General features: G+C 41.9%; 1 protein-coding gene across 1 annotated transcript in view; it reads left to right on the forward strand.

The window, feature by feature from the left end:
* The first annotated feature begins 1,757 nt into the window (after nucleotides 1–1,757).
* The window catches only part of GLIS3 (GLIS family zinc finger 3), a 155,920-nt gene continuing 139,873 nt past the window's right edge, over nucleotides 1,758–17,804 (forward strand). Inside the window, exon 1 of the mRNA XM_033173157.1 lies at nucleotides 1,758–2,261. Coding sequence (XP_033029048.1) covers nucleotides 1,874–2,261 — 388 coding nt within the window. The 5' untranslated portion in view covers nucleotides 1,758–1,873. The remainder of the gene's footprint in view (nucleotides 2,262–17,804) is intronic.

Consider the following 17,804-nt stretch of genomic DNA (forward strand, 5'->3'; position numbering starts at 1 on the left):
GGCCATCCCTGGGTAGTTACAGTGAGGAAAGGAAAGCTGCTTCCTCACAATTTTATTGATGAACACATTTTCACATATTCCTTGAAAATCATTCTAATTATCACCCAGAACATCCACAACACTTTAACTTATTCACATTTCCTTTATCCAAATGAAAGCTTCTCCTTCAGAAGTCTTCTCCACACCTCTGAGCTAATTATGGAGATGGTATTCCCTCAGTTACCCAGTACATATTTGACATGGGGGAGAAACTCTGTTTGGTTCAGATTTTAAAGCAAATCTACCTAACTCATGCTTTCTGAACCAATATACCAAACTGAAACACAGCTATCCTTAGAAATTCACACTTCTCTAGATTTTGTGATGCCGTTCTCCAGCCAAATAATGTGTACAAAAATGTGCATGTTATGGAACAGTAAAAATGCCCATATTCATTAAAACATAAAATGCATCATATTAGGGGAAGGTGCGTGCCAAAATGTGTATATCAAGGAAAGCTGCATACAGAAATGTTATGTTTGGAGAAATTTGCACTAAAATTCAGGTGAATTTTCATGAGGACTTAATTTGCCCCCTGGAAGCTGGTGCAGAAATGTGAGGATGGAAACATGAGAAACCGAAATTGAGAGATTTGCCCAGACAGTGTAAAAGAGGGGTGGAAAAGTTGTGGCCTTCCAGATGTTGCTCATGTACAACCCCTCAATTGCTGCATGGGAGTGATGGGAGTCAGAGACCAATGACATCTGGTGACACAACAGAAAATTGAAATGAAGCTGTCAGTTGACTTAAAAAACTGCATTCCACAGTGCACTAGATACATTCACAAATGAGAATAAGTAGCAGAAGGAGGGATGCAGTCTTTTAAATCAAAACCACATGCCTCATTTTACCTCCTCCCATTTCAACTAAATCATACACACTCCATGGTGTTCTGCAACATAGCCAAAACTTGAGGACAGACGAGGAGGGTTAAATGTACTTCTGCTGACAAATGTGAAAATACTTATAGAACAAAATTCCCATTTGTTTGCTGACTACTTAATTTATCCTCTACAAATGTACCCTCTGCTCACAAGTTGCTCTCTCCGTAAAACACATGTGGGATAGATGGGGGAATCACTCGTTCCTGATCTGTTGAGCACAATAATCTGTTGAGATACGGTTTTTTCTGTTAATTGTAAAATTAACATAGTCAAGTAAGTGTTAACTAATGGGTGTACTTTGGAAATGAATGCCACAAATTTTATTTTTACTTTATTTGCGTTTGTTCTTTACATTCCCCCCTTGCTGGTGGAGTGAAGTATTCTGCACTTAGCTCCTGCCCCTTAAAAACACAACCAGACATTGATATTTTACATCCCAGTGCTTTTAACTGCTAGGCATGCTTTTCTGCTCCTTTCTTTAAATGAGCAGAAAGTAAAAATAGAGGAATAGGCTAGGGAAGCTCTTCTCAATGAGAGCTTCCAGCCAGCATTTGGCTTGCCATTCTGAGCCGACTCCTCTTTCTTCCTCAGTGCTCATTCCATTTCATGGCTGGTTAACTAGTACAAAGGTAACTGACCTCACTGTTAACTTCTGCTTTTGAAAGGGCACAATTTCCCTTTATTATAGTTCCCAGCAATCATTATCCTTATCCCCAGAAGCCTTTTTCTCTGATTGCTTCTACTTTGATGCTCATGCAATCAATATCTCTTCTGCACATAGTCAAGCAGAGTTGCTCGCATTTTCTTACAGTGTATGTTATTTTATCATGTCCTCTCACCCTCCCTTATAACAGGCTTAATGCACTATGGATACCTCACTGACTCTGGACTGATGTCTTCGCCACCTGGGGACTTGTACTGCATATCTTTAAGAGTACAACCATTGGACAATGAATGTGAGATCATGCACTATGAGCCATTGGACAACAAGTACTCCTCACAGCAGGCCTGGTGTGGTCAATGGACAGCAGATCCCATCTCTCAGAGTTCATGCAGGAACTCCTTGCTCTTCATCCAGTGGTAGCACCCCAAGCTCAGCTATGGGAAACCTATCCACAAACTCCCATTTAAAGACATCTCTTGGAGGAGGTGTTGCTCCTCAGAGCAATGTGACCCATAGCAATATTCACTTCACTGCATTAAGTCCCAGGAGACAAATGGTTACAAATGGGAAGGCTCTCTACCATACTCCACAACTTCCAGGGCTGCCTGCGCCACAGTTTTTGATGCCAAAGCAGCAAGAGCATGGAAACAGTTTAATGACAAGCACAGTTAAAGGTAGGATTTGGGTGTGTGTTTTTGTAATAGTAGTGCCTTTTTCATTTTTTTTACATGCTCAGTAATATTATTGCCAGGAAATGATATTTCAGATATGTTCTTTTATAGTGTGAGGAGACTTCCAAGAATACAGAGACTTTTTATTTAATGCAAGAGGCAACAGATTCCAATGGGTTCTTGTTTAAATCTGAGTTCTGGTATCTTACTTTTCTGCTGGCTCTGCTTGTTTGTACAAATAGTCCCACTTGTGTTTGATTATTTGTTCCTTTTTACCACCATTATCCATTTCTTATTCTCCAACTTACCTAATTGCAGGTTTGGGCATTTGATTTTCCATATGCAGTACTGCTCTGGCAGAAATGGTGATACCAATCTGTGGTTGCTTTTTAGGAGTTTTAAACTTTTTTTTTTTTAGAAGTTGTAATTGTATTAGTATTGATATGTTTGCTGCCCTGGGCTCATTTGGAGGAAGGTGCAGAGTATAAATCTAATAAATAATAATAAGTGGCAATAAATGGGATGCCAGCCAACCTAGCCATATGTCCTGTGCTCCTCCACCACATCCCTCTCTCTGCCCATTTTTGGTTCTATATTGTGCAGCTGAGGTGGCATAGGTTCCCTGTGTAAATGCTTTGCATGACAGAGCAGTTTCTACTTATTTACACAGTGACTCCATGCATTGTGACTGCTCAAAGAGATTGTTAAGGTTAATCCTATTTTACCCATCCAACACCATGTGAAAGGGCACACTGTTAAAATTAGGCTGGCAGAAAAAGAGGGTTGAGAAAGAGATGTGGTGGTGTGAGCAGATCCTGGAAGCACCCAGGCTACCCTGCATCAGAATGAGTTTAGCGAACTATTAGGTGGGAGTTGGGGCAGATTTCTATCCTATATCTGACCCCCTCCTTCCTGTTCAGATACAGGGAAGCCTGGATCAGGTCACTGGATCAGACTTCCCTGTATCAGACTGTCCCTGTTTTATTCACCTGGGAGAAAATGAAGAAAGAAACAGAAGCAATCAGCCAAAGTAGTGCCTTATTTGAGTCTTCATGGAAGTACTATGGGATGTATCCAGCTGGATTCTAGTCAGAGTAACTCTATTTAAGTAAATATGCCTAAGTTAGTTGTGCCCATTAATTTAAATGGATCTACTTTGTGTATGACTAACATTGGATACAGGCCTACATAGATTTAGCTATTCCCTTAAGTGCCATTACCAGACCCTCCACGTGCCCCTATTTTCCAGGGACATCCTTGATTTAGAGAAGTCATCCCAGTTTCTGATTTGATCCTGAAATGTCCCACTTTTACTTAGGATGTCCCTATTTTCATAGGAGGAATGTTGGAATGGATGGAGTTATCCGACCCGTGAGCTGTCTGAAGGCAATTTTAAAAAGGGGAGGTTTTTTTAAAATTTTTTTTTATGTTTTATTATGTTTTTATACATATTGGAAGCTGCCTAGGGTGGCTGGGGAAACCCAACAAGATGTGTGGGTTGTAAATATTAAAGTTATCATTATTGAATGGGAAGTTCCTATTTTCATCAGAGAAATGTTGGAGGGTATGCATTACGCCCAGAGTGGCTGGGGAGACCCAGCCAGATGGGCAGGGTACAAATAATAAATTATTATTATAGTATTATTATTACTCCATCAATGCATATGTATATTTTCTTCAAAGATTTGCATGTCAAGGAATAATTAAATGATCTGATCCTCAGAGGGTATGCTTTCAATATTGGAAGAACTAGGCCAAGTTCAGGATCTGGAATGCATGATATCTCAATATTAGCCAGTGATTGTTGTGGCATGACCTCAAACAATGCTCTTTTTGTACTTTCAGCATAGCTTTCCTGAAATTTTGTTGCTTTAAAATGTTTCTGAATATTGCTGAAACTATAATTTCAGTCAACATACTTTTGGTTTGCATATATTGAGCTAATGCATTCACAACAAAATTTGCAACAAATTGTTACAATTCCAACAACTGACTTCATGGGGAAAGATTGGAAAGAAGGCTACATAATATAAGGAAAATGTGCATACAATTTACATTCCTTTATCTATGACATCTATTAAAATGTGTCCTCATGTTTCAGAATCTCTTCATAACACAACTTTCCCCCATCACTATGAAACAACATGTATAATCCAAATTAGTCACATGCAGAGTAAACCAACTGAAACCAGTGGGGCTACTCTGAGTATGACTAACACTGCGTATCACTCATAGCTCTCAGACTGCTAAGCTGTGTGAGAACAGTGAATCAGCTATGATTATTTTTGTAATTGTCAAGAAAGCCTTTGAATGTGAAGAATAGTGGCATAGGTCTGTGAACAGTGTTATGTGTGCAAAAATGTTAATCAGTAAGCAGCTTGAGCCACACTTGAAATCTCTTTCACATAGTTATTATTTTACTCTTTAGGGCCATTGTTTTTTCATCTGTCACTTGGCATGGTCTGAAAAAGAAGTTCATCAGTATGCTATGGGACTCCTTGTACAAAAAGCTGGATTCCATCTTCATTTGTTTTACTCCCCACTTGCTGCCTTTAATCAGTTTCCAGTGGCTCAGTAAGCTTGACCATTGACGATGTTTTACACTGAAGTGATTAAATGATAAATGCGTAAGTTTGTGCTCAACACACAAGGGTACTTCTTTTCAGCTTCATGCATTCCAGAAGCACTGAAATGGTTAAACCAAACTCAAAAAACAAAACAAGATTGAAATCACAAGGGGATCACAAATGGTGACTTAGAGCAATTGGCTGAGAGATTCACTTGAAGCCAATAGAAATAGGTCTGGATGAATTCCTCCAGTATTTGTGCCTCTTGCCAAAAGAACAGAATTTAGCACATAATAGTCTCTGGGCTAAATTCCTGGTGTGTGTGTGGGTGTGTGTGCGCGCAAACTTTTTGAAACCACAGTCAGAATGTGCTTGGGGTTTATTTCCCTTGATTTCCATTTAAACTGAAGTGTTTATGTTACTGTTATAAAATGTTCCTTTGGCATAGGTTACTTCAGATAACTTTTCATAGAGTGCATTCTGTGTGTTTCATACTACTGAGCCCTTGTGTGCTGGCCCCAAGGGTTTGTCCGTGAAGCGAAGTCCAAGTCTAGGGGTCCAAAGGAGGTCAGTCCAGCGGGGAGCGAGGCAGGGGGCAGGGAGCAGGTCGAGGTCCAAGGCAGGTTCAGGCACAAGGTTGCAGGTTGAGCACACGCTTGCAACTAAGTTGCTCACGCAACTTGGGCTGGGTCTGGCTGGCTTTTATCTGGCCCTATGCTTAGGGCGGCCCTGATCCTCCGGAGACTCGCCCCTCCTCCGGGCCTGGAGGCGAGCACTCCTCCTGTAGGCACTTAACTCCCTTCGCCTCTCTGCCCTGAGCCTCTGTAGCTCAGGAGAGGCTGGTGGGTTACTGGATCCAGGGGCTGCCTCAGCTTCCTCTGAAGAGGCTGGGAGTGGAGCACCTGCAGGCAATGGGTCCTCCCTCCCATCAGGAGCCAGAGCAGACTCTGCTGATGCCTGCACCTGGGGATCCAGCACAGGTGGGGATCCTTCAGGCTCAAGCCCTGGCCCCGGCTCAGCTGGTTCTGGAGGCGGGGAACCCTGTACAGGCTGGGATCCCTCAGGTTCAGCATCAGAGTCTGACTCCCAGGCCATCACACCTTGCCAGTCTAAATCCTTCAGAGGAGGATAGTCATCATTTCACATACCATCCTTGCAAATCCCCAGGAGTAACCCTGAAAAGTTCATTGATTTCAGCAGTGAGCTCTTGCCTTCTTTGCTCTTAATGTAAATCCAGACAGCTAGAAAAATTAGAAAACATATCCAAAATGCCCCAAGGCACTTGCAAACGTCTCTGAAGAGTATTAGACTGTTCCAAAATGGATCTATTTGATATTAAACACTGTAAAATGCTTTAAACAGTGTTTTCACAGTGCCAAAAATTGTAACAAATGGATCTTGTTATGACCATAATGAACTGGGACAATAAAAAGGTAAAATACTAAGAAACACCAAGAACAACTGGAAATAACTTTTATCTTTTGTTTCTAAACTATTGTAAGTTGCAGCATTCAATGTTTAAATGAATCATTTCATATTTTATATGTACTACAAAATGAGATAACTAAGCAAATGAAACTGCTATATGCTTTACAAACTACTAGTTCTCCCTTGTGTGGCCTAGTGGAAGAGAGCTGGCTTCATCTAACAGTGCTGGTGCTGTCTTGTCTACCTATGGTTTGGATTCAAAAGTGAACCAAAATTGAAATAATTATAAAAGAGGGGGTGTGTGGAGATCACAAAGGTGACCCTGTACTCTTAATTACTTCAGTTACTTGGGGGAGTTAGCATAAATCAACAAATCCCAATTTGTTTTTTTTTCAAGCAAAGGGATGTTTACTGTTACAAGCATCAGAGTAGGATTAAAATTACTGTGTGGCTTGAATCACTGAAATGCAGTAATTGCAGAAGAGCAAAATGGCTAAATCAAACAAAAGTTACAGGCTACCCAGACCCACATTGTCTGGACCAAGAGCTGGGGGGGGGAATCTTACTGTTGCCCTATAAGAAGTGGAGAGAGGCACTTGGGACCTGGTGTAGTAGGACGGAAGCCTAGATATACCAAGAAAATGGTCAAATGCAAATGATTTATGTGCTCTCTGCAGGGCCGTGTCCCAGGGGAACGGTGTGGGTGGGCTTTGTTGCTGTTGTTCTTTCTCCTTTCTGCCCTTGGTGTGTTGTGCTCTGAAATGGTGGTCTTGAGCAGCCTTAATGGATTCAAACTCCTGCTTGTAGAGACTTGCGCTTGTGGGGTTATTGCTCAGGCCAGTCCACCCATGAGGAAGAGTGAAGCCCCTGAGATGGTATCCCCATGGGTGCCCGACTTGCCTTGGCCTCTGCCGGAGAAGTGGAGCCTATATCGGCGCTGAGGTGGTGCAGCAGGCAATGCGGTGCTGGCAGTCCCAGTGGCAGTGGGTGGCGCAGTGGCAGAGGCAATGGTGTGGGTGGCATGGCAGAGTGAGGCGACACTTCCTGCTTTGCCTCAAGCAGCAAAATGGGATGCTGCACCCCTGGTGTTGCTGGTTGTGCCATGGGGCCTTTTATGTGGTGGCTCCTTGCTTGAAGAATGCTTTCTCCAGGGAGACTCACCCGGTGTCTTTATTACATATCTTGAAGCACCAAGCAGATACATTCCTCTTTTCCCAGGCTTTTGGCTAATTAAACCATCTGTGGCCTTTGAAATTGGGGTGTTGCTGTTGGTTATTGTTTTTGTTTGTTACTATGTTATGTGTTTTGGTATTGTAAACCACGCTGTGATCCTCAGATGAATGGCAATATAGAAATTTAACAATTAACAACAATAATTTGTTTGTGCGTGTGTGCTCTGTAACATCTGTGTGCATATTGTGTGTACATTGTGCCCCAACATCACAAGTTTATTGACTGCCTCTGTACATGGAAAGCATGTGGACATTGTTGTCAACACAGCTCTCACATCATTTCCAGGGGCATTATGGGAATGCCCACCATTTTTGCATTGTTTTTCTGGCTGCATTTCCCTCCTTTTCTCCTGGACTGAACATGAAGGCAGCCTCTGGTCATTCAGCTTGTATAGTAGGGTTGTATCTTCCATCCTTGCAAAAGGTGAACATATTAATCAGGGGGTGGTACAATCTGGGATGTTCTCCTGTAATTTTTGTGGACCTTTGCTGCTCTTGGCAACTTTCAAACATTCTGTGAAATTATTTATTTTAAGTACAAAGTATGGAGAATAGTTGGCTTTCTTCCAAAGAAACATTTTCAAATGTTTATAAATTATGTTAAACTATCTGGCATGTGACTGGATGGAGAGGAGGAAATGGCTATTGTCTTAAACCATCCTACATTTCATGTTTGTTTGTTATTTGCTTTTTGTTTGGGAGATTTTATTGCTTTATTCTATTCAGGCATAGGCTGTTGTCTGGTTGAGTTGAGCTGTCAATGAAGCATACCATGTATAATAATGGCACAAACAGGCCATATAGGTGTTCCAAAAATATGTGCTCATTTGTAATTTCCTCTAGGAAATTATTTTCTTTTTCACACACACTACAATAAAAATATTGGCGTGCCAGGATAGGCGTGCCTGGCGTGCTCTGGTCCATGGGGTCACGAAGAGTCGGACACAACTGAACGACTGAACAACAACAACAACAAAAATAAGTTGTTTTAGTGCTGTGGGGGAGTTTAAGTATTATGCAGAAGTGAATTAGTGGTGGCAATTCTTGTTTTAGAAAAAGGAAGCAATGTTAGATTACTTTTGAGCTCAGTCATTTCTTGATATGAGTCTACACACAATTACACATGGATGAGTGTCAATTCATACACTGAACCCACCACAAAACAAGGTTCCCAATTTTTGAACCAGTCCCTGTAGCTGGTACTTCATCACCATTTTGATCTCCAGCAATTAGCAGATGTTAATAATGCTCATCTCCATACAATGAAAATCTTTACTGGCTGATTTTTTTGCAAATCAATAAACAGGCTAGGACAGTTAAAGTAAACAGGCCAGGCCAGTTATTTTTCTGACTAGTTGCTAACCCTACCATGGAGAGTCTCCTGAAAACTACATCTCCTTGGGAAATGCTCTATATGCTGCTATAGATAATCATCCACAATCCCATGGAGATTTTTCTTCTCCACCAGCCATTAACTGGTGAGCTAGTAGTGGCAACATTATTCTTCATCTGTTTGGAAGCTCTCTACGGCCTCAGTGGACATTAACGGCAGCCCATTATAGTGAATGTAATGTGTGAGCTACTCTTAGATGTGTGAAACCCTCCCATTGAAAAATATTGTGTCAGAAAAGCTCTGCTGATATTGTTTGATCTGTGATTATTATTTCACTTGAAGATGCTGGATGGGCAGGTATGTATGATATACTCCTTCACCCCCTGAACACAGCACAACTTATTTCAGAGTAAACATGGATAGGATTGTGCTGTCAGAGTCTACCTTGAACTAACCATGAGTGTGAAAATAATTAGATATTGCAATTAGATATTGTGTATCTGAAGAAGTGTGCATGCACACAAACGCTCATACCAATAACGAACTTAGTTGGTCTCTAAGGTGCTACTGGAAGGAATTTTTTTTTTTGTTTAGATATTGCAACATCTGCAGTGTTTTATTCTACCTTCACCATAACTTTGATATCCAATTAGTAATATAAATGGAGAGGAATAAAAATATAAGGTATTTGTACAAAATTTCAATTGAAAAAGCCTGTAACAATAGACTGTGGTCTTAAAGTGTTATTAAAATGTTTTTTCTTAACAATGTACATTTCAATGTATAATTTATTGATTTGTGGGAGTTTGAACAAGGCTAGCTGAGAAACAGCAATCCAGTTTTAAAGCAAATATAACCAGTTCACATCATATACAGTAAAAGCCATCCCAAATAGTACATGAATAATCATGGGCAGATTTCTTCCACATGAATTTTGTCATGAACTACTTCATTGTGTGGCAAACTATCAGTTCAGAAAAGGTCAGAATGATTCAAATGGCATCCCCTCAGACCATTAAAGCAAAGCTTCAGATAGATTTGCTTGAAAGGGATCAGTTTCAAAAGGTTATCTATAATTATAGTAACTATGTATTTATCTTTCTCGTTTATGCCATGTGGTATAGCCAGATTGCCAAATATGGATACATCATATTTACAGAATGTGAAATAAGAAAAAAGGGGTTCCAGCATTACTTTCATGCTCATACACCTCAGCATGACATCAGCATATTTAGTCTATGAACATTTCTAGACTATGTGGTTTTTGTGCAGGGAATGTGTGGCGACTACTAATTTGCTCGGTGCATTCCAGACAACATCGCCTCAGCAAGCATCTGATATCCAATCCCATAGACTCCAAACTGCAACAAACTCTTTCTCCCTTCCTCCTTGTAAATGCACCTATTTTTCTGATGAGTACTGTGCAAATTGCACAAATAATAATACCACACACACACACACACTGTATATGCCCCCTTATAACCCCCTTGAAATATACTCGGAGTCGAGTGTGAATTTCATGCTCTTTATTCAGCTCATAGTAGTGAGGAATGTAGTTCCCCCAAAACGTTTGCTTTATATACATTATTTACACAATGGCCCCAATGTGATTGGCTAATTCCGGGATACTCCTGTATGCCAATCGGAGTGCGGATTCACTTCCACCTGGAGCTGGATTGGGTGGCTCCTGCGGACCAATCAGACTGCTGCAACCTCAATCCTATTGTTCTGGGACCAATCAGACTGCTGCAATCTCAATCCTATTGTTCTGGGACCAGTCAGACTGCTGCAATCTCAATCCTATTGTTCTAGGACCAATCAGACTGCTGCAGTTTGGATCCTATTCAACTCAGTACATAACACCCCTCAATAAAATTTAAGGAAATAATTAACAAATTAATCAACAGTTGATTAGGGGACTAGGCGAGTCTCCTAAATCAGAGGGGTTTTCAACCTTTCTGAGTCCATGTCTCCCTTGACCAACTACATTCTTTTTGCAGCTCTCCTGTGGGGCTCAGGAGCCCAGTTATGCAACCCCTTGCCTGCAGGGCTGGCAGCGTCTCAACCTTTTTCAAACACCTTCCCTTGTGGAGTGTTTCCTCAACCTCCTCTCCTCTCCGCTCTCCTTTGGAGTCCTCTGGGCAGCCACTGCTGCTGCCCCTAAGAGAAGTGCCTCCTTACACTGCCCCACAGGGGCCTGGGACTTGTCTGTCCATTCCCAACAGCAAGGGCTGGTGAACAGGTTGGCTGGGCTCCCTTGACCACTTGCTTGCTTACTCTGAGGCTGCTTCAGCTCATAGCAAGCAGCACCCCCTGACCAGCCATTTGCCTGCAGAGCTTGCCAGGACTGGTGCAGCAAAGAGCTGTACAAGCCTTTGGGAGGCAGAGATGCAAGGGGGTATCAGAGGAGGGAGGGAAGGAAAGAGGAACAGAGGCCAGTGTTGCCCACGGTGCACCTGACCACCATTCAAGGTACCCTAGATTGCCATGGCACACTGGTTAAAAACCACTGTCCTAAATGATCCAAGAGTCCTCCCACCACCTTCCCAAAGCCCACCCACATCCTGTCAGAGGCCTGGTGCCTCCTTCCCAAAGCCCGGGAAGTTTCTGCCTGTCATAGGGAGGGAGCTGTGATGCTTGTGCACATAATGTTGCCTCTCCCCATCACCCTTGCAAACATGCACCTCTGGCTCTAACTGTTAACCACAAAAAAATATTATCACATGCTACTGATCGCAAGACGCAGCACAAACACATCATTTGAATGGCAATGCCCACCAATGGGGGGGAGCCACCTTAAATATTTCATTGGGGAGGGGCCCAGGGGCGGAGCAAGGGGGTGCCCCATGTGCCACCCCGGAGGGGGCGACACTTGGTGTGCCTCCCCGTGACACCCAAGCCGAGCCCTGACGCCCAGTAAAAAGCGCGTGCCAACGGCTTGCTTGCAAACCTGCTCAGCGCGCGCTTTCCTTTTTCCGGCTGGGGCAGAGACGAGGAAGCAGCAAAGGTTTGCAAGCAGGCTGCGGAGCAAGGCTGCCTCGCTCCGCGGCTTGCTCGCAGTTTTCCGTCGCCGGTGCTCCATAGCGTGCATGCGCAGTGTAGCTACATAACGATGCATGTGTTTGTACGTAGCCATGCTGCACATGCGTGCTACAGAACGACACCCTGCCCCCGGGTGCCCCCGGGTTTGCCACTCTGGGTGGCCAAGCAGCTTCCTTTGCTGCTGGAGGGGCCTAAGGGATCTCGGCCTCTAGGAGTTCTTATTGTATTGGTTTGTCATTTGCAACAAGAGTTTAAATGGTCTGAAGCTCAACATCAAAAAAACTAAGATCATGGCCACTGGTCCCATCACCTCCTGGCAAATAGAAGGGGAAGAAATGGAGGCAGTGAGAGATTTCACTTTCTTGGGTTCCATGATCACTGCAGATGGTGACAGCAGTCACGAAATTAAAAGACGCCTGCTTCTTGGGAGAAAAGCAGTGACAAACCTAGACAGCATCTTAAAAAGCAAAGACATCACCTTGCCGACAAAGGTCCCTATAGTTAAAGCTATGGTTTTCCCAGTAGTAATGTACGGAAGTGAGAGCTGGACCATCAAGAAGGCTGATCGCCGAAGAATTGATGCTTTTGAATTATGGTGCTGGAGGAGACTCTTGAGAGTCCCATGGACTGCAAGAAGATCAAACCTATCCATTCTTAAAGAAATCAGCCCCGAGCGCTCACTGGAAGGGCAGATCCTGAAGTTGAGGCTCCAGTACTTTGGCCACCACATGAGAAGGGAAGACTCCCTGGAAAAGACCCTGATGTTGGGAAAGATGGAGGGCACAAGGAGAAGGGGACGACAGAGGATGAGATGGTTGGACAGTGTTCTCAAAGCTACTAACATGAGTTTGGCCAAACTGCGAGAGGCAGTGAAGGATAGGCGTGCCTGGCGTGCTCTGGTCCATGGGGTCACGAAGAGTCGGACACGACTGAATGACTGAACAACAACAACAACCTCGGGTTAAGAACTTAATTTGTTCTGGAGGTCTGTTCTTAACCTGAAACTGTTGTTAACCTGAGGTACGACTACAGCTAATGGGGCCTCCCACTGCCACCACGCAATTTCTGTTCTCATCCTGAAGCAAAGTTCTTAACCCGAGGTACTATTTATGGGTTAGTGGAGTCTGTAACCTGAAGCGTCTGTAACCCGAGGTACCACTGTAATGCAATATGTATGTTTTCTGTATGCTCCTAGTGATTTGTTGTTTTTCTGTGTAAACCTTTCCAGAATATGATGTATCTTTTGCTATGTCTTCTGCAATCTTGAACATACACCAATTGTTAAGTACGAAGAAAGTTATTCACTGGTATGTCAAAATAGCCGTATGGCCAATGCTGTGCAGATTGCTCAGCCCAAAGAGTCCCTGTGGGAATGAATCACAAATGAGAGGATCACAGCTATCATAAAGATATTTGACATCATTTGATGAACATTAAATATGGCCCATGGACACGTTGCACAATTGCCTTCAAAGCAGGCTTTGATTTTTGTAAATTCCATTTGAATCAAATTGTGATGACAGAACATGTATAACATCCTACATAGCAGTTCTTATCATCAACATCATCATCATTATTTTACAGTTGAGATTTCAGTTTATATTCCGTAAGGGTGAACAGTTTAAACAATGAAAAGGTTTGCAGTTGTACTGTAATACCATTGCGCCAAAATGGAAATTTGTTCCATTTTAATCATATTTTAATCTATCCAAAAATACATTTCATAAATTTTTCCAGTTATATTTTTGGCTCAGCTATATCCTATCTTTTTTTTACTTATTTTATTTTTTTAAATTTATTTTCTCATATGCATATCCCACTTTCTGAGCCAAAACAACCACAACCCCACTTTGGGGTATATGTGATTTCCAATGGGAAACCAGCACATCCTAAATCAATATTTAGGATAGTCATCTGTTCTGCTTTACAGAGAACAGTCCTCTGTTTGAAGGGATGACTTGAGGATGGTTATGTATTTGAAGGAGAGTCCAGTCCAAATCCAGTTTACAGATAAAGCAACCAGGACAAGGGAGGGCAGAGCAGGGGCCTTGAAGCTTCCCATCAGCAGTTAGACCATGGGTAGGCAAACTAAGGCCCAGGGGCGGATCCGGCCCAAGTTGAGTCTCTTCTCCAATTTTGCACCACTAGAACTTGTGCAATTAAAATTTCTAAGGTCGGTCCTTCAAGTCCCAAAATGTGTCTCTAATGCTACTCTGAGACTAGAGAAGGCTTCACAAAAGTGGAGGCTAGAGTGTGGGTGACCATACTCCATGATTGGCTTAAACTAGGGGGTAGGTAGCCTAAGGCCCGTGGGGCAGATGCGGCCCAATTGCCTTCTAAAACTGGCCTGTGGATGGTCCAGGAATCAGCGTGTTTTTACATGAGTAGAATGGGTGCTTTTATTTAAAATGCATCTCTGGGTTATTTGTGGGAGATAGGAACTCGTTCATTATTATTATTTTTCAAAATATTGTCTGGCCCCCCACAAGGTCTGAGGGACAGTGGACCGGCCCCCTGCTGAAAAGGTTTGCTAACCCTTGAGTTAGACCTTAGCTGGTGCACAAATCTGGCTTCAGTGTCTCCAGGTTACAGTCCTCTCCACTGTGATGAAATGTAGATTTGCATAAAAACAAAAACAAAAATCAGCAAATGCTTTTTTTGCAAATCTGTATCCTCCTTTTTGGTGATGCATTCTCTCTTTTTTGGCATCGAATAAGTGGCTATACTAAGTATTACGATAAACAACTATATTTTAAAAATTAGCTGCAGCCCAATTGATCTGGGGTGAAATTTTAATTGATTGAAAAGTATTAAGATGTTACAGCGCTAATTTTAACAGCTCATGAAAGCACATGCGTACAATAGCTATTTATACACTTCCGTCTCTGCAACTCCTCATATTCTCCCACCATTCATTCTTTGCAAATTGTGTGTCATTTTGGCATTTCCAATATTGTTTCCTCATAGCCATTATATGAAAAGTGGTTCAGGGGCCAGTTTCAGATTCTAAACAATGTATATTCTGAGTAAATAGCATGGGGTGTAGGGGGGGGGGGGAATCTGTGGTTTAAGATGTTATTTCAAATAAATCATTTCTGGCAAGAAGGAAGGCTGAGGCCAAGAACAGAAGTAGTCTTTACAAGGTCTGAGGTATTCAAAATGGCCTTAATCCTACCTCTTTTTCTCACTGGCTTTGTGGATGGTAAGTCAGCCCACTTTAGCATAAAGGAATGAGCTGCCACTTTACGTATGTGTGTGTGTGTGTGTGTGTGTGCACACCACAGTAACAAAAGTCCAAAGAAATTTCAATTAATTAGCATGCTTTGGGCTAATGAACTGATAGCAATGAAAGAAAAATGCTGATTAGACATATGTAGGAACAATGTGGGTTTTAAATATTTGGGTCTCTTTGTATTATTTTTCCAGTTTGTTTCTCTGAGATGTCAAGGATCAAGTATGAAAAGACATGTGTAAGTCTTTGTTTAGTTCAAGATGTATTAACATCTAGACTTTTAAGGAGCTAAAAAAGAAGAAGAAAATTGGTTCTTTCTTTCTTTCTTTCTTTCTTTCTTTAATTCACAGTGTATAGAATGTTACAGTTAAGCAACTTCAGCTCGAATAGGAGCGAGTACAAAGAAAATTCAGCCAAAAATTATGATTTACTCATAAACTCTTTTCTGCATCTCCCCACTCTAAACACTCTCCATCCATGACTGCAACCACAACATACAATAAGGTGTGGAATATGCTCAGTGACTTAGCAGCCACTTTATCCTACCTAAATGAAACCACAGGAATGTCTACATTTTACCACTAAAGCATTGTGTTTTTGTTTCTGTAAACTCTTCATAAGAATTGACCGGAGCTCCATAATTGCAGGAGTGCAAATAGCTCGTTTTGCTACTGCAAGTAAAATACTCTCAGAATAGCCGTTTAGATTAAAAATAACAACCCAACTTCTCTAGTGCTGAGATGTGCTAAAGCACTAGAACCATGTTCTACAGTTGTACATAGATTTCTTCATGAGCCTGGAAGCACAAAACACTGGGTTGCACTTAAGGCTGGTAAATTTAACAAAACAAACGCTGCAGATTGGGATGTCAAGTTGTCTCTGCATAAGTATGACCTAAGAACTCTGCGGTCTTAATACATAAGTATTTTAAGATTATTTAAATCTAAGAAAACCAAATGTGAAAAGCACCTTATTTTCATTGAGAAAATATTCCTTTTTCCAAGTCTTTTTCTGCATACAGTTTCAAGCTAGAGCTGCTATAGAAAACTCATCTTTGAAAGTTCCCGATATGCATGCTTGAAATGTATATAACAGTTAACAAGATTATCACTTGAAGAAACAGTTTATTTTTTCTGTAAAGTTTTTTAAGGCAATGAAATGTATTGATATTTAATTAAGCATGAAGCTCTCAAATGAACCATGGAAGCAATAGCTAAACTAATTAACTGAACATAAAGGTTTTCAGAATAAATATGTTATGTGGGCTGTATACTTATTATTTCTGCCTGATTAAATTGACACCCGGGATAAAATTCTCATGTAAGCTTTTCAGAAAGACAGCGTTAAATCTTTCCCCCCTTAATGTTGGGATAGAAAAGAAAATCTCCATTTATAATTCTGGCAAGCCTGGATGGCATATTTAACTCAAGCACATCAGGTTTTAATTTTGGATCCTTTTGTAATGCATTTGATTTGGGAAGCAGAGCATGACAGGGAGCTTCTTGTCACCTCTAGCTATTTGCATTTCTATATACATGAGGCACAGTTTCCTCTAATTCTTTTGATGTTGTGGCATGCAACCTTCCCCTTTCTAGTAGCAATGTTTAAGGGCTATTTTAATTTGATTGCAGATATTCGCTGCTTAAGAACAGTGGTGATCTACTGTTGGACTTGGGTGCCTCCAGGCTGACAGTATTTTGTGGGAGGGATTCAAGAACATACTGTCAGTTTAGGTTTGCCCTGTTAAAGTGGATTAAAGGGCTTTGTTGGCCCTAGTAGTACAACGCATGCCTAGGAAGGGGATCCCTCCAACCAAGTAACTGCTGCACACATGCCTTTTGCACCACACAGATCTCACTGCCACCTCCAGTGGTGACTTGATCAGAAGAAAGGCAGGTATGTGGTGCATTCCCACTGCACCATCTCCAGATTTTCCCAGACATATGGCAGCCCTTTATTAGTTTCACCCACTGCTTAGGTGAGCGCTGTGTCCAACATGGGCTTCTGAGTCGTCCGTATGTTGCATGTCATTCCCTCCTTTTTCTCATTTTTCCTGAAGAAGAGGGTAGAACTGTCAAACCAAACTGGAGTGCCAGCTGAGAGTGCACGATTCAGAGTAGGACCATTCAGAGCTGAAACTAGCCTAATCAAGGTCCTGTATCTGACATTTGTGATTTTCTAGCTTCGTACTCCTTTCAAAATTGGGAAAGGAGTACGACAAGGCTGTATATTGTCTCCCTGCTTATTTAACTTATATGCAGAATTCATCATGCGAAAGGCTGGGCTGGATGAATCCCAAACCGGAATTAAGATTGCTGGAAAAAATATCAACAACCTCAGATATGCTGATGATACAACCTTGATGGCAGAAAGTGAGGAGGAATTGAAGAACCTTTTAATGAGGGTAAAAGAGGAGAGCGCAAAATATGGTCTGAAGCTCAACATCAAAAAAACTAAGATCATGGCCACTGGTCCCATCACCTCCTGGCAAATAGAAGGGGAAGAAATGGAGGCAGTGAGAGATTTCACTTTCTTGGGTTCCATGATGACTGCAGATGGTGGCAGCAGTCACGAAATTAGAAGACGCCTGCTTCTTGGGAGAAAAGCAATGACAAACCTAGACAGCATCTTAAAAAGCAAAGACATCACCTTGCCAACAAAGGTCCGTATAGTTAAAGCTATGGTTTTCCCAGTAGTAATGTACGGAAGTGA

The sequence above is a fragment of the Lacerta agilis genome, chromosome 16 (genome assembly GCF_009819535.1).
Source record: "Lacerta agilis isolate rLacAgi1 chromosome 16, rLacAgi1.pri, whole genome shotgun sequence".
In the NCBI taxonomy this organism is placed as follows: domain Eukaryota; kingdom Metazoa; phylum Chordata; class Lepidosauria; order Squamata; family Lacertidae; genus Lacerta; species Lacerta agilis.